Source organism: Lampetra planeri, chromosome 55 (assembly GCF_965212315.1).
Source record: "Lampetra planeri chromosome 55, kcLamPlan1.2.h2, whole genome shotgun sequence".
Lineage (NCBI taxonomy): Eukaryota > Metazoa > Chordata > Hyperoartia > Petromyzontiformes > Petromyzontidae > Lampetra > Lampetra planeri.
Genome location: NC_136161.1, coordinates 2,755,737 through 2,782,509, shown reverse-complemented (window position 1 = coordinate 2,782,509; position 26,773 = coordinate 2,755,737). Strand labels below are relative to the sequence as shown.

The 26,773-nt window shown below is 45.8% G+C and overlaps 1 protein-coding gene and 1 long non-coding RNA gene across 2 annotated transcripts; one reads left to right on the top strand and one right to left on the bottom strand.

Moving 5' to 3' along the window:
• Positions 1–1,342: 1,342 nt before the first annotated feature.
• On the top strand, positions 1,343–26,773 carry LOC144735416 (tumor necrosis factor receptor superfamily member 1B-like). The gene is made up of 10 exons (XM_078617815.1): positions 1,343–1,383; positions 4,859–4,976; positions 6,363–6,477; positions 7,780–7,879; positions 8,188–8,313; positions 9,537–9,585; positions 10,106–10,209; positions 10,601–10,691; positions 13,659–13,720; positions 24,035–26,773. Exons 2-10 carry the CDS (start codon positions 4,915–4,917, stop codon positions 24,253–24,255), a joined length of 930 nt encoding a protein of 309 aa, XP_078473941.1. The 5' UTR covers positions 1,343–1,383; positions 4,859–4,914; the 3' UTR covers positions 24,256–26,773.
• Positions 15,871–19,902, bottom strand: LOC144735417 (uncharacterized). Its single transcript, XR_013588607.1, has 3 exons — positions 19,586–19,902; positions 16,864–18,251; positions 15,871–16,671 (listed from the first exon to the last, which is right to left on the bottom strand). It is a non-coding gene; the product is annotated as an uncharacterized LOC144735417 (long non-coding RNA).

Genomic DNA, 26,773 nt, shown 5'->3' with positions numbered 1-26,773 from the left:
ACTCTACACTGGAATCTGGACTGACCTCTAGTAACCTGCAGTCAGCTACACCCAAGCAGCCTGGCTTCTCAAACATTGCATCATTTTAGCGATTTTTTTTACCTATAGTAACACCCAACATTTTTCAAAAATGCGGAAGCAACAAACAGCACTATTTACAAGTTACACACGCTTTGGAAAAACAAAACGATGAGAGCAAATTCCAAATTCGATCATTATGAAAAAAGCAGCAAACAGAGAAGAGTTCGCACCTGAGTGTGATGGTTGACCACAGCTGGGATGAGACGAATCAGTCTGGCGGACCAAGTTTGGAACATCCATTGTGAAGAAATCAACGAGTAGCGATGAGTAATAAGGAGGCGAGTGACAACCATTGAGTGACTGAAGTGAATCAGTGAGTGTGGGATCATCAATCAGCTTGACTTTGTCGCGTGTTATTGTCCTCCAGTGGGTAAGAAATGGGCGATACATCCCAGATGACATCAGCAGTCCAACTTCGGCCAATTTGGTGCTTTGTATATATATTCATGTATTTGTATTGCACTGCAAACGCATGATGGAATGCCGTCCTGTATGCACAACAAATCCAAATTCGCTTGGTCAAACTAATCCCAAATGCACATTTGGGACTGTTACGTCTAGCACAACACATCGGTGTTCGATCGTGCTACGGTGTCCATGCGAGCTGCTTTGGCCGTCTTGTTCCTCTTCTTCACCCTGTGTAATTGTACCTAACAGTGTACACACATATTCTACACGTTGTAGGTGTTGAGGTGGTTGTTTATATTCAATTACGTCTTTTGCTTATGTATTACTTGATAACCTTGCAAACGAGATGATCCATCTCAAGGGAATATGCAGGGGAAATGTCATTAATTAAGTGATGTATTAGTATTCGTTGAACAACCACCTCGCCCACGCACCGCTGTTTAAATCGGCACTCATGCTGCAGATGCGAACCTATCCCAATGGAGCGGTGTAGTGAGGGAGGCCAGGCGGTTCGCCAACAAACGAACAGAGGTCACCGGGGGGTCACTGACCTGGAGACAAGAAACTCAGGAGCACGAGTCACGAAGAGCTCGTGTCAAGCAAGGATGTTTTGGTCAGAACACAAATATGTAAACAGAGAGCCTAACTATGACATCTATTTTGTTGAGGTGACGGTTGCAAGTCACGCAAGACTCGTGTTGAGATTGTTTTTTACTTTCTTCAACGTGAAAATTCCCCCAACACGGGGCGGTGACTGAGTCACGCCATTTATCAGAACCAATCGCAGCTCTGGGTGCGGCTGTTAAGACTCGCCACTTTAAAGGGCAAAATTCATAGATGAAATAGACGGCGACTTGGGGGTTAAGAGCTCGAGACTGTCACACAATCACAAAGGTAAGCCAACATTCACACTGTAGAGCCCTTTGTAAATCTACTGCTGGATGAGGATCTCCCCACCTTTGTGGGTCGTGACTTATTTGACCATACTTCACCACTCTGGTCAGTGCCGGTTGGTGAAGGCTGGCAGCATAGATATTGGAGCGTAGTACAATACAAATATCGATTTTTGCTGGAGAGCCCTCCCCTGACAACGTAGCTCTCCTTCTGAAAAAGAGCCACATAATCGAGGAGGCATTACTTGGTAAGATAAACATATTTTACTTTTATTAGTATATATCTGTTAAGAGATGTGTTTACCTTTGCTATAATATGGACTCCTTTCGTGTTTTTTTTATTGTTTGTTATTACAACGTTCTGACCCGCCTTGACTGGACATCTATGGAAAAGAGCTTTATAGCTCATCGGATTTCTCTAGTATAAATACATATTCCGATTCGGATTACTGAGGCATTGCTTTATGGTAATCGATGGGATTGATCGATTACCTATAACCGGTTATAATTAATCAATTAGAACGAATCGATCACGCCAATACCTTGTGGAAGGGGAGAGGGGGAGTGTGGTGGACGGGGGAGGGGGGTGGAGGATGGCGAGGCGGGGGTGAGTAATTTGCAGATTGGAGAATGTCATTCAAACTACATCATTCGACCTCCTTTGCCAGTAACAAAATATAAGAATAGGGTCCTTCTTAATTCAAACTACCTGATTATTAACGAGCAATGAAAGGTAACGTATTCGTAGTTCAAAGACAATAACAAAAATAATAACGTACTTACATGAACATTAGAACCTGGATAAAAGGTCCGAACAAATCGATGAATCGTCTAAAAGTTATGGCTTGCTAGTTGATGGTATCGATGGTTGGGGTGCTTTACAACACGTTGCTTGCCCCAACTTCCTGTGTTCGGGAGTAACCCCGGAGAAGAATGCGGTAACCCCTTTCCTCACGCGCTCCTCACGCGATCCACGTCACGAGGAGCCGCGCCTCAGCGTGACGCGGTGGGGGCTCCTGGGGGTTCTCCTCGGTCAGTGGAAGGACCTGGCCACGTCAAAACACTCGCTCCAATGTAAACACGCGACCATAGCCTGCCCATGTTAGCAGCAAGACAAGGCTCCCCCAAGTCGATCATAATTGTTTATAAGACCCACCCCCACCCACTTGCCCATATTTTCTGCTTGGTTTATTAAATATGTCGTGTTGTTATGTCACGTGGACAACTTCTTTGTGGTGTCACTTTATTTGAACAAACTCTTCGCGTTCAACACCACGTAGCGCCGTCGCAACTTTCCTGCTGCCTGCGCCGCTCGCCCCGCTCGCTCCGCTCTCTCTTGCGCTGCTCGCCTGTTTCGCTTCGCTCACTCCGCTCTCGCTCTCCTGGCCTCTCTACTGCTGGCTTGCTCTCTCGCTCTCTCCTAGCCTCTCTACTGCTGCCTTGCTCTCGCTCTCTCCTAGCCTCTCTACTGCTGTCTTGCTCTCCCGCTCTCTCCTAGCCTCTCTACTGCTGCCTTGCTCTCGCTCTCTCCTAGCCTCTCTACTGCTGGCTTGATCTCGCTCTCTCCTAGCCTCTCTACTGCTGGCTTGCTCTCGCTCTCCTAGCCTCTCTACTGCTGGCTTGCTCTCTCGCTCTCTCCTAGCCTCTCTACTGCTGGCTTGCTCTCTCGCTCTCTCCTAGCCTCTCAACTGCTGGCTTGCTCTCGCTCTCCTAGCCTCTCTACTGCTGGCTTGCTCTCTCGCTCTCCTAGCCTCTCTACTGCTGGCTTGCTCTCTCGCTCTCCTAGCCTCTCTACTGCTGGCTTGCTCTCTCGCTCTCGGCCTCTACTGCTGGCTTGCTCTCTCGCTCTCCTAGCCTCTCTACTGCTGGCTTGCTCTCTCGCTCTCCTAGCCTCTCTATTGCTGGCTTGCTCTCTCGCTCTCCTAGCCTCTCTATTGCTGGCTTGCTCTCTCGCTCTCCTAGCCTCTCTACTGCTGGCTTGCTCTCTCGCTCTCCTAGCCTCTCTATTGCTGGCTTGCTCTCTCGCTCTCCTAGCCTCTCTATTGCTGGCTTGCTCTCTCGCTCTCCTAGCCTCTCTATTGCTGGCTTGCTCTCTCGCTCTCCTAGCCTCTCTATTGCTGGCTTGCTCTCTCGCTCTCCTAGCCTCTCTACTGCTGGCTTTCTCTCTCGCTCTCGTAGCCTCTCAACTGCTGGCTTGCTCTCTCGCTCTCCTAGCCTCTCTATTGCTGGCTTGCTCTCTCGCTCTCCTAGCCTCTCTACTGCTGGCTTGCTCTCTCGCTCTCCTAGCCTCTCAACTGCTGGCTTGCTCTCTCTCGCTCTCTCCTAGCCTCCCTCTGTACCAGCGTGGACGGCACCCTCATGTTCACCTTCTGAAGCGCTCGCTCGTCACCGTGGCGTGCGCGATGACACCACAACCACGTGACTTTTCTTTTGTATTGTGCGCGATGCTTTTAGCGCCACAGCGCGTCGATTTGTAGCGTTTATTTTAATTTGTTTGCTGGTGACTGTGTGTTTAATATTGAAATCGCCTCCAGTGCTTTTGCTGCTGGCGGCAATAAAAGTTGTTTAAAAGTCAAAAGTCTCCTAGCCTCTCAACTGCTGGCTTGCTCTCTCTCTCCTAGCTTCTCAACTGCTGGCTTGCTCTCTCACTCTCCTAGCCTCTCTACTGCTAGCCTACTCTATCCTCGTCTCTCCAACCTCGCCCTTGCCCCCAAGTGGTGGTTAAGCCAACACCACTGGAGCGGGCGAGGCGAGCGGGGCTTGGGACTTCTCTTTTTGTCTTCACTCTGACCAACTCAACTCCTCTCTCACACGCTCCCGTATTTATCCTTCTCTCTATTAACTTCTAAATCATTAAGCTGGCGACCCCCGTAGCCCCACGCCCGTGGCTTCAGCCGTTATCGCCCCAATCTCCCATCAGTGTGACGCCTGTTCTGATTATGTATTTGCAGCCAGCCAGCCAGCCACTGCTATGCACCCTAATTAGCTGTCTCAAATCCGCTGCTTTCTTCCTCCTCCTCGGGTGTTCGCCCCGATGCGACCTCACTGTCCGTAACTCGCACATGCCCGCGTGCACTCCGCTTGCAAACCCCCGCGCGCGTTGTTCCACTACAAATACACCTGTTTAAGTCAATATTTTTCTTAACTTAAACCCTTCCTTTATTTACAGCACAACCAATGTATACTTTGTCATCGTTAGTAACATTTTAATAAATAGTATTTATCGTTGTAGCCGGGTCTCAGAGAGCACCACCTTTGGCATTATTCAGCCGCGTTGCTGTTGAGATATACCTCGAGAGGCGAGGCTCATCTGGCCTGAATTGATCAAGGAAATGTATAACCTGCTAAAGCTGCCATCTCCCACGTTAGATGACGATTCAAGGACGTTCTTGAACGCAGGAGATCGGGACAGAACCGCGTATCCCGACCTGCAGTTAAATAATCACCAACCCCACTCATCGGCATCTTGGATGCAGCCCGGCACGAGAACGTGACGGTGGTGTCGGCGAGACGGCGACGAGAAAGAGAGGCCATGGCCGAGTTGGGAAGGAAGAGGCAGGAGCCCCAGGTGGACCCCGTGACCTCTGTCCCAAGGTAACGTAAACGCGGGCAGCAGCGCACATCCTGCCCACCGGACTCCCCCTACACTGAAGCTGATGTCACTGCGGAAATTCCTCGGTAAATTTAAATCGAGGGCAGAGGTGACATCACACCGAACCCACCTGGAATCCGTGTGTTTACTGTGTCTATACAGGATACACCTTTGCCTTGTCTAACTGCACGCTTGTATTTTATGATAACATTTCACAAACAGGAAATACGAGTAAAGAAGGCACAACGCAGTTTACTCCAGATATTAGCTCGCGCTAAAACAAGGAGCGCATGTTATTACTAAGGCATTGCATACATGAATTGGTGTCATCGGATTAGCTGCCGCGTAGGATTAAGGCGACTTGCACTATCAAGTACCCTAGGCCTATTAATCACCATCTGACATATCACCATTTTTTTATTCATAGTCAATTGCGTTAAAAGTGAGGAACAAATTTCAAGTTAATTCACAGTACATACATGACAGTAACACGATCCATATGGATTTGAGTTAGATTCAACTCTACTTTGAGTTGTGTGCTTGAACGGCCGACTGCGATAATCAAAGAGGAGCAGTGTTCAGTGATCTCCCAAGCACGTCACATACGTGACAGTCGTCGCGCATGAGCGAGCAGGTGGGTTCGGGGATTATAATAAGTGTCCAAAACACGAGGAATATTCATCAGTGCCACGCATGTACCACAGGACATTCTTTGTTCAAAAATCAAGGGAGATAAACCGCACACGTGAAAGTCAAACGTATCACCTGGAATTAACTAATACACATATACAGGTAACAAGGTCCATACGAAGTAAATTCCATCAACCCAAAATAGCTTTATTCACTCAAACGCTCAAAACGTTGATTAAAGTTGACCCAATATAACAGTGTTGCTCTCAGGTATTTGCCCGATTAAAAACAAGAATATGTATCAAAGAGTTGCAAAAATCTCAGACACGAAAATCAGAGGAACAGGGAGGGACTAATTGGGATGTAAGGACATCCCCCTAAGCCGTCGCGTGTTGTGTTTGTCTCATTTGTTGTGCCATGTATCGGTGCGTTCTCGCCTGGTAAAGTGTTTTATTTTTTTACCTCTGCACATTTCTTAAATGCCCTGCCTGTACTCACCCAGCAGGATAATCGGGTAAACCACGGTCCATCGTCAAGTTGTGTCTGGCGAGGTAAAATTAGGGTACTCGCACCTTTGTCAAGACGTCTGGACAACGTGAAGAGCGCGAGAGAGTCGGCCACAACGCCCTCTACAGGGGGCTCTCTAGGCCCATCGTCCGGCTATGGCGTGAGCAAGTAACTGCAGGGCTGCACCTTGAACTCTTTGTTATTACTGCTGCTGCAGTGGTCATTGTTGTGTTTGTTGTGTTCATGTTTAGCGTGAATCATACGCTTGCGAAAGGCAAACAATGGCAACCGAAGATCATCCTGATCCAGTGCTGGGATTTGCCTCATTGCAAGTTGAAGCGAAGGGAACGCTTACTTTTCCTTCTGGTAAGCAGTCTTGCTTAAGACAGACCCACAGCACCGACCACTAGATAGTGCATGGCTCCATTGTTTTACATCATCAGCACATTCGTCACGTACACCATACAATTACCTGGCATGACAAATCGATGAGAATCATGGACGTTGACAAATCGAGCAAACAATGAAAAGTTTTAAAAGGATGGAGAGATGCATTCTTTGAATTACACCGAGAAACAGAAAGACGATCAGACCGATCAGAGAACACGCGCCAGCGAGAGGTTGTCAATAACAGTGCAGGGGTTGAGCAGGGCGCGGCGCGAGGGGAGACGATGGCCGATAATGTCCACGGCAGAGTTGGAGCCATGATATCAGCTCCTGTGGCAGTTAAAGATGGATTGTTGCATCGCAAAACCATGAGAGATGGCTAAAACTTGGGCAATGTTGTAGTAGGTTTTTACCCTTTAAACTGGTACAAAACTGACACCTTTATACAAGGCATCATGTTTGCAATAACCACAACACAAGTAGTCAAAATGCAAACAAAAATAAACAACTCTGATGATGATAATAATATGCACTGTCCTTGAAGTTGATTGGTCCACACCCGAGACAGCTTTCCTTAGAGCCTAGTCTCCATTGGTGTTGGACCAGATGACACCAGAAGGCGTACAACTCAAAAACAGTGCACTATCAGAGTATTGAGAGCTCGGGGAAAGCATTTACACTATAGCTCTGGTAAAGGAGGTCTCATATTATCATCATCAGAGTTGTTTATTTTTGTTTGCATTTTGACTACTTGTGTTGTGGATATTGCAAACATGATGACTTGTATAAAAGTGTCAGTTTTGTACCAGTTTAAAGGGTAAAAACCTACTACTATATTTTGCCACTGGTAAAGGAGGTCTCATAGTGTAAATGCTTACCCCGAGCTCTCAATACTCTGATAGTGCACTGTTTTTTTAGTTGTACGCCTTCTGGTGTCATCTGGTCCAACACAAATGGAGACTAGGCTCTAAGGAAAGCTGTCTCGGGTGTGGACCAATTAACTTCAAGGACAGTGCATATTATTATCATCATCAGAGTTGTTTCTTTTTGTTTGCATTTTGACTACTTGTGTTGTGGTTATTGCAAACATGATGCCTTGTATAAAGGTGTCAGTTTTGTACCAGTTTAAAGGGTAAACACCTACTACTATATTTTGCCACTGGTAAAGGAGGTCTCAGTGTTGGGCAATGTTATTATTGTGCCACAGTCTCTAGGTCCTGGCTACTGCTGCTGAATAAGTGATTGATGCGTTTGCTGGTTTTTGCCTGTGGTGGATGTCAGGTGGTGACCATGCTGAGCGACGCTGCTAAGGTGCCACACGCCTGCAACCTGTCTACTCAGTACGAGCGGAATGGACTCTGCTGTGACAGGTGTCGTCCAGGTGAGCGGACAGTGTTGGCTGCAGCGCCTTTTTCACCCTTCACCATTTTCTATTCTTGCGTATGATGGCATTGTGTGCATGAGCTGGTTGCGAGTGTCTAGGACTGCTGGCCACGAGAGGGTTTCAGGAGAGAGAGTTCGTGCGGTTTTGAAAACATCAGCACTGGAGAGACACACGTCATCATGCCACGTGGTGCATGCCACACCACCTCCTCGTGGTGCCAAGCCGGCCTGAATAGGAGCTCGCTTACATTACGTGCCCCACTAGCCTGTTATTAAACATATGGGGGGAGAATCTGTCTTTGACAGGTCATCACAGGGTGTCCTGGTGTGACGCGAACGCTCCCACTGTCTGTGCGCCCTGCCCTCAGGGCAGATTCAACCCAGACTTCAACACTCTTCATTCCTGTAACTTCTGCAAACTCTGCAACACCGGTAAGATCACGAGAAACACATTTGCAGTTTACATTACATATGAATATGTAAAATTGTGCTCCATGCATTAACAGTATATGGTTTGGGTCTGATGAGATCAGATTTTGACAGATTGTGTCATGACAAAGGCTATGTTTGTGAAAACGAGCTTGGTAGCTCATCGGATTCCTCCAGGATAAATGAAGATTCTAATGCCGATCCTGATTTGGATTGATTTGGTTAAAACCAATCAAAACGTGGGCCACCTGGTGTCAGACCGCCACACGTCAAATGTAGATCTGCATTTCCAGCAAAAAAACCCAGCTTTTTTTATTTTAGCCAATTGCGAGATTCCACGAACTTCATGAACAATTCACGGTTTGTGTTACCTTCATGCAAAAAAATCGTAGCGTCAGTCACGTGACCTCTTTCCAATTCAAACTGGATTATCGATCCAATCCACATATTCTCAAGTTCTCAAAACGTGACTAGCTAATCTGGATATCATTTGAATGATTGAATATGAAATATAAAGAATGATATTGAGCAATGAAGTGTGTGAGTGAGACTTCAGCAAGTGAACTGCAGGCACAGTAAAAGCCAGGCATAGACAAAGGGAGGTCATTCGACCTCATTGCTGATCTTGAGTTCACGGGAGGAAATTAAGGAGATATGGCGAATATTCAGATAGAGGGACATTATATAATCGAACCACACTAATGCTACAGCTATCAGTAAATCCATGGCTGGATGAAGGCTTGCTCAAGCTATGTGCATTGTTTGACCGATACTTTATATAAACGGAGCAGTGCAGAATGTTGATGGTGGGGAGACACAGAAGCGATTATTAATTCACTCCCACTGATGTTATCAATGTCGAAGAATCAACATTTTTAGTGGTAGCTACCCCCCATTACAAATGTAGTGACTGACTCAGAGACACTAAGAGTAGGCGGCACTCTGTTTATTAACATGGCCTAACAGTTAACACTTGATATAAATCCGTCTATAGTCGTTTACGATTCCCAGTCAGGACAGTTGGTAGACCGCCACGAGGTCCCCTCCAGGGACCCCTCTTATACTGTCAGCATGGCCTGGCTCCGCCCCTGGCCACGCCCCCTTTCTAGAACCTACCCGCGGGTTCTTGATGTGTCCCTTCCATGACCGTTCCCCTAGACCCCCCTCGTTTATATTGTTGCGTTCGTGTGGATGTGTGACCCTGCCTATGTCCGTATCTTTTCCAGGGTTTCGGCAAGTTGAACAGGAGGGGTGCACACCCAACCATAATTCAAGGTGCGTCTTTGAGAACTATAAATTAGGCGTACGCTGCTTATCTTATGTTCACTAAGGTATCTTTATTCACTGCCAATTGTTCATACTGCAGATAATTGCCAAATACATTATTTTAGAAATGAATCTTAAATATGTAGTTAAATACCTCTGAGAATATACCACTTCTCCATTGCCCATTCTCTTCCTCCTCCATCCCCTCACCCCTCCACTCCTTCCTGCCCCTCCTCTACCCTTTGGTGATCCCTCAGTACCCTCTGTCACGGTAATTCTTCAATTTTCACACCCTGTTGCCATCCGAATCATTCCATTCTGTCGCCGTTTTAGAAACTATGCCAGGCACCTGAAGTGAACTCGCTCCACATCTATAAATACATTACAATAGATCTGGATGGTATTGATATTTTCCCTTAGCGGCACGTTCAACCTCAGCGACAGTCACCGCTCAGCTTTGTAGCTCGGTTCACTCTAGGGGACTGGACTCGTGTGAACGCGGGTTGAGGTAACGCGTGCTCGTGCACAGGTGTGGCTGTGGGAACGGCACCTACGAAGTGCGGATCCCAAAAGACGGCTCCCTGTTCTGGTGCTGCCCCCACTGCCCTGCAGGACACGAGTTGGCCAAGCAGTGTGAGTCTCTCCAGCACCTTGCTCGGTGCTACAACAAGCATCTGGCAGCCAGAAACGTTCGGTTTCTTGTTCTTTGCTTGTTGATGATTATTGTTGTAATTTGCTGACCCGATCCTACGGAACATCTGTGAAAAAGAGCCGCATAGCCCATCGAATTCCTAAAGTATAAATACAGATTCTGATTGCAAGTTCATTCCTGGATTGGGGTTGACTCAGCCCATTATCCTTTGTGATTGGTAAAATGAGTACCATTTGATGTGAAAGTCAACAGTGGTTCTTCTGTAGAGTAACAAACCTCTCCTATAGTAAGTGCGATTTCTTACAATGGCTTACAGCTGTGAGTGCAACATCACCTCCACTGTGTTGAGTTGTTCCTGTTTCTACTTCTCAGGTCACTACAGGGACTTCATCAGCTCGTGTGCCCCGTGTCCTCCTGGCTCCTTCAGCGACGGCTCTGGGTCCCCCTGCAGGAATCACACGCGGTGAGTCATGTGATACGGGCAGAGTAATTATGAGTCATGTGATACGGGCAGAGTAATACTGGTAGGAACGAAGTGGACCAGACCACCAATAGATTATATCGTCCGTCCGTCCGTCCGCGTTTGTCCGTCCGTCCGTCCGCGTTTGTCCGTCCGTCCGTCCGCGTTTGTCCGTCCGTCCGTCTGCCCGTCCGTCCGTGTATCAACATCGCCCCCTACTGCAAACACTTGGCATGACCCTGTCTGACAAGATGGCCGCCCGCTCCCCCTGCGATGTGAATTAAACAAGATGGCCGTCGCTTCCGGCGCATCACGGCAAAACTTTAAACTTCGCTTCAACATTACTTTACTGAAACGCAGCACGTTTATTTAAAAAAATTACTTTACTGAAACGCAGCACGTTTTTTTAACACAGAGACAAGAAACATTTATTAACACAGAGACGAGATACATTTAATCGCCTTATTTGTGCACGAAAAGCACGGCGCGAGGCCTAGTGCGGCAGGCTTCGCGAGGCCTAGTGCGGCAGGCTTATTAACACAGAGATGAAACGCAGCACGTTTATTGTTGTTGTTGTGCATATTGGCAGTGGTGCCTGACTCGGCTGAATCTGCAGCCCGGCAGCGGCAGAGCAGAGGCAGCGAGAGGCCTCGTCGCTGCTGCTAGTCACTCGCTTATAGTTCTACCGTGTTCACTACATCTCTGTCGTGTTCACTACATCTGCTGTGTTCACTACATCTCTGCCGTGTTCACTATCATCTCTACATCTCTGTCGTGTTCACTATCATCTCTACATCTCTGTCGTGTTCACTACATCTCTGTCGTGTTCACTATCATCTCTACATCTCTGTCGTGTTCACTATATCTCTGTCGTGTTCACTATCATCTCTACATCTCTGTCGTGTTCACTACATCTCTGCCGTGTTCACCACATCTCTGCCGTGTTCACCACATCTCTGTCGTGTTCACCACATCTCTGCCGTGTTCACCACATCTCTGCCGTGTTCACCACATCTCTGCCGTGTTCACTACATCTCTGCCGTTTTCACTACATCTGCTGTGTTCACTACATCTCTGCCGTGTTCACTATCATCTCTACATCTCTGTCGTGTTCACTATATCTCTGTCGTGTTCACTATCATCTCTACATCTCTGTCGTGTTCACTACATCTCTGCCGTGTTCACCACATCTCTGTCGTGTTCACCACATCTCTGCCGTGTTCACCACATCTCTGCCGTGTTCACCACATCTCTGTCGTGTTCACTACATCTCTGTCGTGTTCACTATCATCTCTACATCTCTGTCGTGTTCACTATATCTCTGTCGTGTTCACTATCATCTCTACATCTCTGTCGTGTTCACTACATCTCTGCCGTGTTCACCACATCTCTGTCGTGTTCACCACATCTCTGCCGTGTTCACCACATCTCTGCCGTGTTCACCACATCTCTGCCGTGTTCACTACATCTCTGCCGTTTTCACTACATCTGCTGTGTTCACTACATCTCTGCCGTGTTCACTATCATCTCTACATCTCTGTCGTGTTCACTATATCTCTGTCGTGTTCACTATCATCTCTACATCTCTGTCGTGTTCACTACATCTCTGCCGTGTTCACCACATCTCTGCCGTGTTCACCACATCTCTGCCGTGTTCACTACATCGTATTCACATGCAAGTATTTTTACTTGTGCTGCAATCTTTGATTATTTTGCTGCTGGCTGCATGTTTCGTGGCGATGCTACCGTTATAGCAGCACCAACTGCGGTTGGTTCTGGGTCCATGGAAACGACGCTTTTCACTGCGAGTTTGTAAAGGGTTCCAGCAGCAAATGCGGTCTCTGTTTCAGCAAGCATCTTTTCAACGTGGGCGTCCAGACAACCATTGGGGTCTTCAAAGTCGTGGTTGTTTTCGGTATCCATGTCGTGCGCGCAAATAAAAACTCGAAGTGCCAAACAAACACTGCTCAATGTAGTACTGTTTTATGAATATGCCAAACGCCCGTTTATTCAACTCTATGTAGACGACATAAAATGCACCAAGGTGCCGTTTATTCCCTCTATTTTATTTCACCTTTATACTAGTAAATGCATTCGAGTTTCCCCATCTAAGGTCAATTAATCTCAGATGTGATCGTTTGGAAATGAAAGACTACGAGTCTTTAAATCTCACAGCGTTTCTTGTCAAAACAAACACTTTTAATTAACGTTACACTAGAATACAGTAATTTTTTCTTTAACTCCTCTATACCCGGTCGATATCCCTGTACCGGTACTAAGTATTATTCCTACCAGCCCACCCCGCAGGGTCCTGTTTAAAATCCTGAACATGCCCATCACACGATGTGCCTTTTACAACGACTGCGATGTTGCCTTCAACACGAGTCACGTTGCTCCGGCACATCAAAACACTGGGTGGGGAATCGAAATACTGGCTTTGGCCGTGCTTGGTAGGGCAACGCCGTGGTACTAAAGCAGCAGCCTGTATCTAGACAGTAAGAGAAAGGTAAAGGTGCAGCGCTGCAAGTGTTTGCTTACAACAATAGAGGCAGAAGAGCCCTACTCGAGGGGTCCGTCTAAATCCCTTGCAGAAGGCATTGGGCCTACTCCACCCTGCTGGGCCACACTTGGTAAAAGAGGTGGGGCTACCCACACTTGAACCCACCAAACATAATGAACTTACCCACTAACTGTCCCGTACCCATTCATAATTCTGGGTGGACATAAATCATTAGCTTTAGTAATCTTGACCATTGATTGCCGCATCTTCAGATCAAACCCGTTACCTATAGATTGCAAATCCGGTGCCCATCGATTAGACCATGGAAGCATCCCTCTGTTGACACTGTACAGATATGTAAAATGATCTAGAGGAGCACTGGCGAACATTTGTACCAATTGATACCAGCTTCCTCAGTGGATTTAAGGATGTGCATTACTTTCTCCTGGAACGCATTGCTGTGTGTGCAGGTGTGAGGTGGTGAAGCAGCCTCCCACCAACACCAGTGACGCGGTTTGCGCCGACCCCACAGGTGAGAGCTCTCGCTCACAGGCTCCGGGATAAAATGCCTCACTTAGCAAGAAAGCGCAACACAGCATCAATATTAAACATTTATCTTCATTTACCTGCCCCTATCACTACCCCTACTCTTACCTCTATCACTATCACTACCCCTATCACTATCACTACCCCAACCCCTCCTTAACCACTCCTGCCTGTTCTCCTGTAATCATAACTACACCACCACTTTAAATAACCCCACTCTTTATTGTAACTACTATCATGCAATGTACAATGTTATAATTATTTCAAAGCACCCTGGACCATACATATATAATTCTAAATACAGCTACACCTCAAGCTTCCATCACCTCTCCAGGAAATCCTCTCAATGCTATGCAGGAGGATCCCGGAAGGTTTACATCCTCACCTGTAGGGACAACTCGTGCCATTACCTGCTTCTACCCCAACCACGTTAAATGTCGGTCTCTAAACTTGAAAACATTCCCAGGTGTGATGGTTGGATTCGTTGCCAGAGTCACTGTTGTGCGATTTGGCAGGCCAGGTTACGTGTTGGGTGTACCATGGTGGGAGTGGCACGGGCCCTGGACGAGAGCGGTCACCTGTGACAAGTTTAGCTGTGGCTTGTCTTTATTTTGTAGACAGACCACCATTAGGGTTTACACCGGGTAGTGCCGGTTTTTTGTTTAGTTTGTTGTCCTTCTCTGCGCCTCCGATTAGTACGGTTGGCTACGTACGGTGCAAAAGAAGTTCAACATACATACAGCAAGCAGAAAAGTGGAATATGGCAAATAAACTCATAGAAAATTACACACGGGCAAATTATACACACACGCACATGGGCACACACTTTGAACCAAGTTTTCCTTAACCACCACGGGGTACCAAAACGGTCTTGGATAGCCTCTCAGATGTGGGGAAAAGTGCTCACCATCGGCAAACTCGGTGTCACTTCACTGTGGTATTGCACACTCGGGAATTTACCCTCGCCCTTGGTCATAGTCTGGGTCTGGAGATCATTGGAGGAGCTCTCGAGCCCACTCACGACTTCTCTCCAAGTCACCCCGACACCACGGAACTCCCCCACGCTTGCTATCACTGCACCCCGCCCCTCCACAGCAACAGGGGATCTGCTTGGCGAGTTCAACAGCACCGTCTCCTCCGGGCCACAGCATGGCGCTAGGGGCAGCCTTTGCCTTCTGGCATTTGGCCCCATTCTGCTCTGCTACCAACTTCACTTTCACAGTGCTCTGGTCCTAAAGGCCACGAACCCACTAAACAGAGTTCCCGTTAAATTTCGATTTAAAGCTTTCGTGACTGCAGGGATTCATCTTCTTGGTTCTTTCGGTAAAGTCACGTAGAATGGAAATAATAAAACAATAAAAATAAAACATAATAAAATAATTCTCACGACGTTTTGGCCACAACGCAAGCAGCCGTCCTCAGGTGAAGAACAGGTCTGTCAAGAAGACAGAGTCTGAATGACAACCCCAGGCTTGGAACGTCTTTTTTAAGCTGGGATGGAGGGGGGGAGAGCGCCTTGACAAAAGAATTTGCATATCAAGAGGAATTTAGCATACTTATGGGAAATGCAGATATGCGATTAGTACTACTTGTGAAATGCGTAGGAGGTTTGACGAGGGGTTTAAAGTCATTATGCCCGTGCATTATGCAGGATTAGCAGCGTCAAAGGGAGGGGGTAGGGGTAGCATTAATAAAGAGAAGGAATGTTAATAGTATGTATCTGCAGTAACTAAACCAACACGTAAACAACTAAAGTATAAACTACATAGTATCATCAGTATACTAAATATACTCTTCAATAAGCTGAGCTACTAACAGTAAGTAATACATTACAATTCTACGTCGCAAAAAATATAATATGCTTCCAGCTAAACTTTATTCTCTTACATCACACGGGTATACCCCGTACTATATACCAGAGGTGGGACAAAGTCATTGTTATGCAAGTCACAAGTAAGTCTCAAGTCTTTGCTCTCGAGTCCCGAGTCAAGTCGAGTCAAAGATGAGGCAAGTCCCAAGTCGAGTCAGAAGTCAAAGCCTGCAAGTCTCAAGTCGAGTCCAAAGTCCTACCATTTTAGTTTCGAGTCATTTCAAGTCCTCTTACCACAGAAATAAAATGTATACAAATCATGTATATCTGTAAGATTTGTATTTATTTAAACCTCTTTTTATACAATGACATTAATCAAACACAGTAAAAAACAGAAAATTTAATTTTCACAAAAAATGCTCTTATTTCAACAGCATATTGCACTAGAACAATGCACAGCAGCTTCAGTCCTGTATTGCATTGACCTCATATTGCAAAACAGTTTAACTTTCAAATAGACATGGGTTCTTTTAGCCTAAACTTTTTTAAACATGTCATCAATAAAATCCTCACTCCTCAAAATTATCACTTCTGAAAAACTGGACCAACCTGATAATATAATCGGAATGCCTCCATAGAGACTGGTGTGTATGAGAGAGAGATAGCTGTGTGGACAGGTGATGAGCAGAGAGTGAGTGTGTGTGCGCATGCGTGCTGTGGACAGGTGGAGGGAGGCCCCTACACTGCATTGCATTTGCAAAAGATCAAATTGGCCAAAAGTCTGTCAGTCATTTGTGCACGATGGGGACGCAGAATGATGCCACCATGGCTGAAAACTCGCTCCACTGGAGCACTAGAAGCAGGCACTGCCAAGACTCGGATGGCTACTTGAAAGAGTGAAGGAATAGTCTTACTGTTCAGTGCCCAGAACAAAAGGGCATTCTGTCCTTCTGCCATGTCAATGTAGTGACTTAGCTGTACTGCTTGTGGGGTCCCAACATCCCTTTTCTGCCTCTTATGGTATGCAGCAAACAGCCCTTCTCCTTCCATGTCCTCTAGTTCTTCTTCAGCAGGCACCGGCACAGGCACAGGTTGCTCCGTCTCTGCAGCATCTTTCAGGATCAATTCTAAAAAAACGTGTCACAACAACAGAAACAAAAGAGCTCTTATTACCATTACTGATGTTGATGATACTGTGCAAGACTGAAAATTGTTATTATTGTTAAAGTCAGATTAATATCACATTAGATCCTAGATCAGATTAAGATCAAATTATTTTACGTTGCATTTAAGTTGCATTGCAAGTCAATAAGATTTACCTTTAACTCGTTGTGCCACCTCTGCCTTGATGTCACGGTTGACCAGCACATGGGGCTCAATCCACAGCAGACAAAAGGCTGGATCCAAGGCAGCTGCTTTCAGGTAGACTGTGTCTGAAAAGGGGGCAGTGATCCCTTCTTGAGACTGGGCCATTTTCACATTAATGAAGATCCCAAGAAATCTTTTTTCCAGGGATGCCTGCATACCTCTGACCAGGCCGCTTAGGAAACGAACTTGAGGCTTCAGCGTCTCAAGATGGTGATTGAGGGACAAGACGGATGGAACAACTGCACTGATTGTAATGACTTTCTCCCCCTGTGTCAAATCAGTTGCTTCTCCGAACGGTTTCAAGATGTCCACCAACTCCTTCAGCAGATTCCACTCTCGTAGTGTGAATGACAGTTCTTTATGCCCGGCCTTCTCAAGAACTGCGCAGAGCTTTTGCTGATCACAATGAAGGACTGCTTTCACCTGCCGCAGTGTAGAATTCCACCTCGTGCTCACTGCAGCAGGGATGCCTCTGTGCTCCCCAAATTCACCATCGAATATGTCTTTAAACGTTGTGCTTGTGTGGAGCAGGGAGCTAAGTTTTGATAACTTGGAGAGAGAAGGACATGCCGCTTTTGTTTCTTTCAAACCGTCTCCCACCACCAGCTGCAATGTGTGTGCAAAACACTGCAGGCGCTGTTTCTTTGCCATAGCAGCATCGACGGTTTGCTGGTCTTCTAGGGTTAAGTCATGCCATAGCTCAGGATCATCAAGATTATCTCCAGCATCATCATCTTCCTCCTGTTCGCTGGGGAAGCAGACCGTAAATGCCTTGCGCATGTTAGCAGCATTGTCACTAATGATATAGTCCAATTTAGCTTTGATGTTGTATTCATCACATATTGCCTCAAATTGGTCACAGATGCGCTCCGCTGTGTGAGAGCCTTTGAAGCGGTTGCAGGCCAAGAGATTTGTCTTTAGCTGTACCCTCTCTGCATCTCTCTCCATCCAGTGCACAGTGACACCAAGGAATCCCCTCATCTTTCGATCAGACCAAATGTCCACAGTGACTGAAACATGGCCAGTGTTGCTCAATTGAGTTTTTAACTTTGAACGTCTCTCCTCAGCAAGGCTCTCTGTTTTTGTGGTCAGCGTTCGGCGACAGACTGGGGTATACTTGCTGTCCAGCACAGCCAGAAAGTGACGAAAGCTCTTATTTTCCACAATAGATAGAGGAAAATTGCAATCAATAATCAAGTCAGACAGTATCGCATTGGAGATGGCCTTCTGCTGTGGGTGGCTCATGCTGTAACGCCCTACACGAGTGTCCAGGAATTGTGAGATTGAAGGCTGTTGTGGTTCATCTACGATGCTTTTGTTCATCTGGTATTCTTCATACCTGTAACAGAAAAGAATATGAAACAGATGTCAGAAAATCCCTTATAGCCACACATGTTGTATTTGAAACTACTCTTTACTCATATCAATGTTGTTGTGTTAATATTCATTGTCTATTGTACACTACGGTATACGATAATACATTTCAGTTTCAGTGTATGCAATATTAAGAATATTTTCACTGCTTCAAAAGTCATAAGAAATCCCTTTCCCTCAAGAAACTGAAGTCATATGCTTTATAGCAGTGCTTTTCAAAGTGGGGACGGGGACCCCTGGGTGCCGCGAGGGGGTGCTAGGGGGGCCATGGCAAGTTGGCATGAAAAGTATAGCAAAACAAAATAATTGAATAAATTAAATAAGTAAAATAAACCAAATTAAACCAAAAATAAGCTAAACAATATCCCCATTAGTTAAGAACTGCACTATAATAATCTATTGCATCTCTGAACATTACTACTATAATCGTTATTATTTTATTATATACTGTATATATCCCAGTGGTGCGCTGCCTCACAGACCTAGACTACGGTAGCACGCTATGTCCATGCGCTGCCTGCTGTTTGGGCATGATATGAAAAGGGAAGGCTAATGGTGGATCTTCTGTGACTGTGTCATCATTTTCCTCTTTACAGTGTATATGTCTTACTATGTTTCCTGTTGTACTTGGATGGGTTTAGGGATGCACCAACTCCATCGAGTTGTGAAAGGAGGTGCACAGAAAAAAGAGTGTGGCACGGCCCATGTCAGGGGGGCCTTGGCTGGAATCTACTGGTATATGGAGGGCCTTGTCATGGTAAAGTTTGGGAACCCCTGCTTTATAGTTCACTCTCTCCTGCACACCAGATTCCATGGTGCTTTGCTGCATCACACACCAATTGCAGGTCTACTGCTGCCTCATTCATTGTTTAATTGTGATAGTTTATGTCTTCAGCGACAGTTCAGCTTAGTTGTGATTAACCAAAATTACATAAACGACCTCAATGAGGCGGCACACCAGCCACTCTGAAACTGAACGATTGAAAGAGTAAAACTGGAAGGCCTGTTTTTGTCTCATGTGTGTTGGAGAGACTGAGATATACATTTGTGTTTATCCGTCTAGCAGCAAGGTAGAAATGATACTTTAAAACGGACGTTGACATGATGTTGAAGAGGTTTTCCATCTGAGTGTGCTACACTCATGTACCTCATATAATCGGGGTTCAAAAATCCCTATTTTTGTAAGCATTAACCAGCAAGGGAGACGTGCGTTTACTGTCTCGTTGATACAGTAAATATGCAGCAGCTAGTAAGTTACGGTACATCCGATAAGGTGCTTAGCATTCGTTCAAAACTTACCTTTCTTTGTGCAACTTCAGGTGTCGAACAAAGTTAGACGTTGTGGCAGCACCGTCTGTAATCTTCGACCCGCATGTTTTGCAAATTGCAACTCGTTTTTTGTCGACTACATCGTAATTTTTATAGCCAAACGAAACTATCTTCGGTATCATTTTGCCAACTGGCGCGTTGTTGCTTGTTGCGCTTCATTGGTTGTCTTGCAATGTGCCTGCTTAGATGCTGTCCAATCAAAACAACGTGGGACTACAGTGATTGGATGTCGTGCAGGCAGCGCGCGTGCTCTCTGCATGCATACAGGTGGTGCACATTTTTTTCACAGATGCAGATAAACTAAGAGCGGCGCGGCCGTGTGAACATTTTTTCCCCCAGTTTTCATGGGGAGTAGCAAGTCTTCTCGAGTCAAAAGGCGCAAGTCCAAGTGAAGTCACGAGTCATTGATGTTAAAGTCCAAGTCGAGTTGCAAGTCTTTGTACATTTTGTCGAGTCGAGTCTGAAGTCATCAAATTCATGACTCGAGTCTGACTCGAGTCCAAGTCACATGACTCGAGTCCACACCTCTGCTATATACTGCCATAGACAAACCCAACATTTAATTATATACTGCATTATTATAATACACCACTCTATACCTTATACATTGTAATATTACACTATGTGTTATTCTACCTGCCCTACTGTATATTCACTGTACATTTACGATACTATATATTACTTTTTACATTGTATAAAACATTACAATTGTATACTATTTATTACTATACAATCAGCTATACACTATACTAAGAGGAAGCAACGAAATATGTCAATGGAAGAGTGGCAGTAGGAAACTTGCAGCGGAGCAAAGAATCCATTCCCTGCGGAGAATACAAGATATATAGTCAATGCCAGTGAGTGGACTGCGGTCTGAAAGTCACCGTAAACGTGAACACAATCAGTTAAGATCCGAAATGGTTTATTACGTCCTTCCAAACCAGAATTTTGTTGTATTATATTTTGTCCATGATGACAGTGGCATTGCCTTTGTCGGCTGAGAGTATGACAATGTCATCCCTCTTTTTTAATTGAGCTAATTCAAAACGCTCATCTTTGCTGATGTTGCTAGCTGGCATCTTAGCGTTTTTGAGGGTTGCAGCGATTTCAGATCTTGCTACGTCTGCAGCTATGTGACTCAGGATCTTGAGAGCCACATCTACTCGGGCAATTATATCATTAACTGGTACGTGTCTAGGTGTGACTGCAAAGTTTAGTCCTGTAGCTAAAACGGATTTCAAACCATCATAAATAGAACTGTTACTGCGATTAATTACGACTTTATTAACGTCTAGGTTTTCAGTGTGTGGTTCTGGTGTCTTGTCTAACTGATCTAGTTCGGTGCGCGTAAGTCTGATTTTCTGAGATAAGAGCTAAGCTAGGACTAGCTTAGCTCTTATCTCAATTCAAGAACTACTTAACGATGGCAGCTATACAAAAATAAAAAAGAGACCCCACCAATAGCCTCGTAATTAAAACCAACAAAATCATTTCTGATTCAACCGCATTAATTGATCAAACCAAACAGTTCTCGTTGAAACCTTCTGCAGCCAGACCACCAAGATTATATGGCTTGCCAAAGATACATAAAGAAGAAACACCTCTTCGTCCCATTGCCTCTACTATCAACTCCCCCACCTACAAACTGGCTCGTTTTCTGTCTGAAATCCTGCGGCCTTTCACTGGAAAAACCACCTCTGCGGTACTAAACTCTACTGACCTGGTATCGACAATCAAGGGAATTCCGTGTCCCCAAACGACCTGCTTGTCAGTTTTGATGTGGTTTCCTTATTCACCAAAGTTCCTGTACCTGACACCATCGCAATCATTGAAGACTTGGTTCATCAAGGACTGAATACGGGGGTACCCCCCCTGGTGAGACACTGCTTAACCAATACATACATCACCTGGAATGGAACTTTCTACAAACAAACTGAGGGCACCCCAATGGGCTCCCCCCCTATCTCCGGTTGTAGCCAACGTTTTCATGGAGAAATTTGAGACTGACGCCATCCAGACTGCCACTCTACGCCCTACCTTATGGAAGAGGTACGTAGATGACACTTTTGTCATCTGGCCACATGGCCGGCCTGCTCTAGACCAATTCCTCGACCACATCAATTCCACACACCCAGCCATAAGATTCACCATGGAAGTCGAAAAAGATGGCAAGCTACCCTTTTTGGAAGTCCTAATTAAAAGGAGACCTGATGGTTCAATGAGCCACTCGGTCTACAGGAAAGCCACCCATACGGATGCTTACCTAAAACCAGATTCGCACCACCATCCATCCCAGAAGAATTCCCTCATCAAGACTCTATACCATAGAGCTCAATGTTTCTCCGACCAGGAACACATTGCCAGTGAACTCAAACACGTACGCCAAGCTCTTAAGGTTAATGGTTACTCCGACTATACAATCCGCAAAGCCATCACTCCAAGCATCGAGAAGGATCCTGTTGAGGAGCCTTTCAAAACTATCACCTTACCCTACATTGCTGGGGTCACAACAAAGATCTCCAAAATCCTGATAAAACACAAGATGCAGGTCCGATTCAAAACATTACATAAAATCCGTGATCTGGTCCCGTCTGTAAAAGATGTGGTTCCAGACATACAGTACCCTGGCGTCTACAAACTAAGTTGCCTCTGTGGTAGCAGTTACATTGGAGAAACCAAACGACATGTCTCGGACCACATCCGTGAACATAAAGCAGACTTGAAACACGGTAGGACAAACACCTCAGCCGTGGCAGATCACTGTTACAATTCAGTGGGCTCACATGATATTGACTTTTCCAAGACAGAGGTTCTCTGCAAGCCATCTGGCTACCATGAGAGATTCGTTCATGAGGTGATCCACATATACAAACACAGAGATAATTTCAACCGAGAAGATGGATTCTGGCTCAGCAATCATTGGAAGGACGTAATCAACCATTTTGGATCTTAACTGATTGTGTTCACGTTTACGGTGACTTTCAGACCACAGTCCACTCACTAGCATTGACTCTATATTGTATTCTCCGCAGGGAATGGATTTTTTGCTCCGCTGCAAGTTTCGCACCCCCACTCTCCCATTGACATATTTCGTTGCTTCCTCTTAGTATAGTGTATAGCTGATTGTATAATAATAAATAGTATACAATTGTAATGTCTTATACAATGTAAAAAGTTATATATAGTTACGTAAATGTATAGTGAATACAGCAGTGTGATATACAGTAGGGTAGGTAGAATAATACATAGTGTAATATTACAATGTATAAGGTATAGAGTGGTGTATTATAATAATGCAGTATATAATTAAATGTTGGGTTTGTCTATGGCAGTATATAGTACGGGGTATACCCGTGTGATGTAAGAGAATAAAGTTTAGCTGGAAGCATATTACATTTTTTGCGACGTAGAATTGTAATGTATTACTTACTGTTAGTAGCTCAGCTTATTGAAGAGTATATTTAGTATACTGATGATACTATGTAGTTTATATTTTAGTTGTTTACGTGTTGGTTTAGTTACTGCAGATACATACTATTAACATTCCTTATCTTTATTAATGCTACCCCTACCCCCTCCCTTTGATGCTGCTAATCCTGCATAATGCACGGGCATAATGACTTTAAACCCCTCGCCAAACCTCCTACGCATTTCGCAAGTAATACTAATCGCATATCTGTATTTCCCATAAATATGCTAAATTTTGTCAAAGCGCTCTCCCCCCCTCCATCCCAGCTTAAAAAAGACGCTCCAAGCCTGGGGTTGTCATTCAGACTCTGTCTTCTTGGCAGACCTGTTCTTCACCTGAGGACGGCTGCTTGCGTTGTTGCGGAAACGTCGTGAGAATTATTTTATTATGTTTATTTTTATTGTTTAATTATTTCCATTCTTTGTGACTTTACCGAAAGAACCAAGAAGAAGAGTTCCCGTTACTTTAAGGATCCTGGTGCTGCATACAGCGTATTCAATGACACTGTTACGCTGCAGAGTGTAGTATTTGACTCAGCATAATGCTCAACAGTTCCTGGTGCGCTGCCGAGTCTACTCTGCTCACCTTGTGTCCCTACTTCTACTGGTGCTGCTGATGATCGTGTAGCTCGCCTCCTCTCTGGGGAGCTGCCGGTGTCTCCAAGTCCCCTTCTCTGAGCTCTCCATCTCTATAAAGCTCCTAGCCACCCCTAGCCAATGGGAGAGCAGCTACACCCGCAGCCATATACACCTGGCTGCCTACCTAATTGCACCAAATCAAAAACTCTTTGTTTCATCAGCTTATCATCGAGTTAGATTGGTCAATGCCAATTATTGTTGTATGTAAAGTACTGTCGGGTGCTGTGCATGAAGAGCGATATAGAGTACATATAAAATGTGTCGTGTATTTTTATGTTTTCCTCCATACTCCACACGTGTGTTGTGTCACAGATAACAAGGATGGCTCATCTGACATTACTTTATGGGCATCAATAGCAGCAGTAGTTGTGCTGCTGATCCTCCTGGCATTGGGAATTAGCTTGTGGATTCTCAAGCGTAAGATCGCCACCACGGAGGACCCTCAGAACCGCGAGCTCTTTCTGGAGGGAAGAGACAAGAATGGCTCTGCAAGAAACTACTTCATCAACTGCATCGGTCATAATGAGTCATAAATGCGCACAGATATACTGCAACATCACGAAGGCAGTGGAGATGATAATGGATCTGGTTAGGTTTCCCCACTGGAACAAAACTGGGACAGAGAATTACTCCAAGGGCATTGAGTGCGGTTTATGAAACAGTGATATGCAGGAGAGGTGTAAGCCGCGTGTGTGCATACACACGTGCAACCATCTACCCAGACCTTTTCACTCCAGTAGTTTAAAATGTTAAGCGGAATTAATGGGGGTAAGTGGTATATTGTACCTGATAATTCACTGTTAAGTTACATTTCAAAAATAATACAAATTATAGACACTTAGAACGTCACAGATATAACCTTAACTCAGCCACATCAGAGCCATACCTGTATAGTGTAGCACAAGTTGGAGACGAGGTAGTTGCAGAAGGCACCTTCTTTATTAACACTCTTTAGGTTCAACAGGTTCTCCTCGTTCCTTCTTGATGTCGTACAGCCCAGCCTAGACACAACCCTAGCCGCGTTACACTGACGACGCCGACCAAGACAGCCAAAAACTATCCGGCCGCGCAATTATCGAGTGAAGGAGGCAGCGACGAAGGCGGCGAAAACGACAGCAGCGGCGAGACGAGTCCACTCCCAGAACCGGCAGCCCAGAGCTCTCGCTCTCCACTGCTTTTATTCTACTCGGCGCGGCCTGGCTCCACCCTAGCCGTGCCTCCCTTCTCGAACCCACGAGCGGTTTCCAGGGGCTTCCCGATGAGGTCTTCCGTGACCCTTGTCCCAGTTCATCTACACCCGGCGTGCGTGCTAGCTGTCCACCGCAAATGCCGCTGCTGGACAGCAGTCGGCGCTGTGTCGCTACACTTGTGTATGAAGCAGACTGGAGTGCAGGACTGTGACCGCTTGCATACACACCACGTGCACACTCGAGCCTGTAGAGCAGGGGTCCCAGACTCCAGTCCTCGCGGGACCCCTACCACCACGTTTACCACTTCACTCGCCGTCCATATGCAAATTAACTCGTGCCACGCTTCTGTACGCGCCCGATGTTTGTTAAACATATCCCATGTGACGAACTCGGAAATTAACGATATGTGAGTCGATTCACATTACGAGTGAAATCTTTGTGTGTATGCACGTGTGTTCCACGTGACAGCATTATTTGCTAAGTGTGTTACATAGTGGGGCGCCGTGTTTAACAATCATCGGGCACGTGCAGCGTGTTTGTTTTTGGGAAGGAGTAAATTGGTAAACGCGGAAAGACGGAGCGTGGTGGTGGGTGGTGAGTACAGAGCTGGAGTTTGGGCAAACCGGCTTTGTGACATTTGCGTTCCTGCGCTTACTGCACGTGAAAGCTGGCATGGGCATTAACCACTGAGATGAGCTTAAGGCTTGGTGCCACAGCGAGTGATGTCGATGACATCGCTTAGGATTACAATTGGCAGTACCAGCTGAGTTGGCAATTGGAATCTCTATATTAAAGGAAGGGCTGTTAATTAGTCTTCATATTGTTTCACTTGAAAGAACTGCACGTCATTCTTTCTGACAACCTTTACAATTCATCTCAGCTATATAAAGTGTTATATCTCTATATAGTGAACGTTATTTCAAATACATTTTTGGTTAGAAAGCGTATGTGGGGGACCAAAAATCAAATAAATCAGTGTTCAGAATTCTCTACTGACAACATCGACTCGACAATGTGCGAAGTTCAGGTTTGTAGCCCTTGTAGAACTGCCAGGTGGCTAACCACCCCTCCCATTGGGAGATGAAAAAGGAATTGTATGGGTATGTTCACCTAACTTCAATATATATTTTACTTGCACCTTTATACAACGTATATATTTTTACTGATTGTTAAACTATGTAGTAATACTTTGTGGTGAAATCATTTGAAAACATCGTGTTGCATTTGATATGTGATGGTACTCAATACCACTTCTATGCAGATGTAACGGGTTCCGGAGACACTTGTAGAGGTAACTTCTTTATTAAAATCCAACACTCCAACAGTCCAACAGTCCAACTACTCTGTTAGAGCCTAGGTACACAGCCTAGGTACGCAGCCTATATACACTACTCTGGCTACGCTCTGGAACTCGACCTCACAAGGACGTAGAGCCGGGAGTTCCAGAGTCCCACCACTGGCCCTCACAGCGTCCCAGGGTCCTCACATGGCTGGTCTTGAGTCTTGGGTCTTGAGCTACAACTGGCCCCGATCGTCCAGGGAGCTGCCCTTTTATGCCTAGTCCCCAACGAGGGGTGGGGCCGTGTGCGCCCCCAGATATCCCACAGAGCATACACAGCCCCCCCCCGTTGGTGGCGCCAAGGGGCTTAAGCGCCTGGGCCGCCCGGAACCCAGCGCCTGGCGCCAAGGGGCCCAAGTGCCTGGGCCACCCAGGGTCTCAGAGCCCCCCAGCAGTCCCTCCCCTCCCATGTCACTACACAGATAAGACATACATTTACATTTCATCAAAATTGAATTCTGCCTTTGCTCTTTCACAAAGTGCTTGCAATCTACAAGTTGTATAATAAATGAAGTACGAACA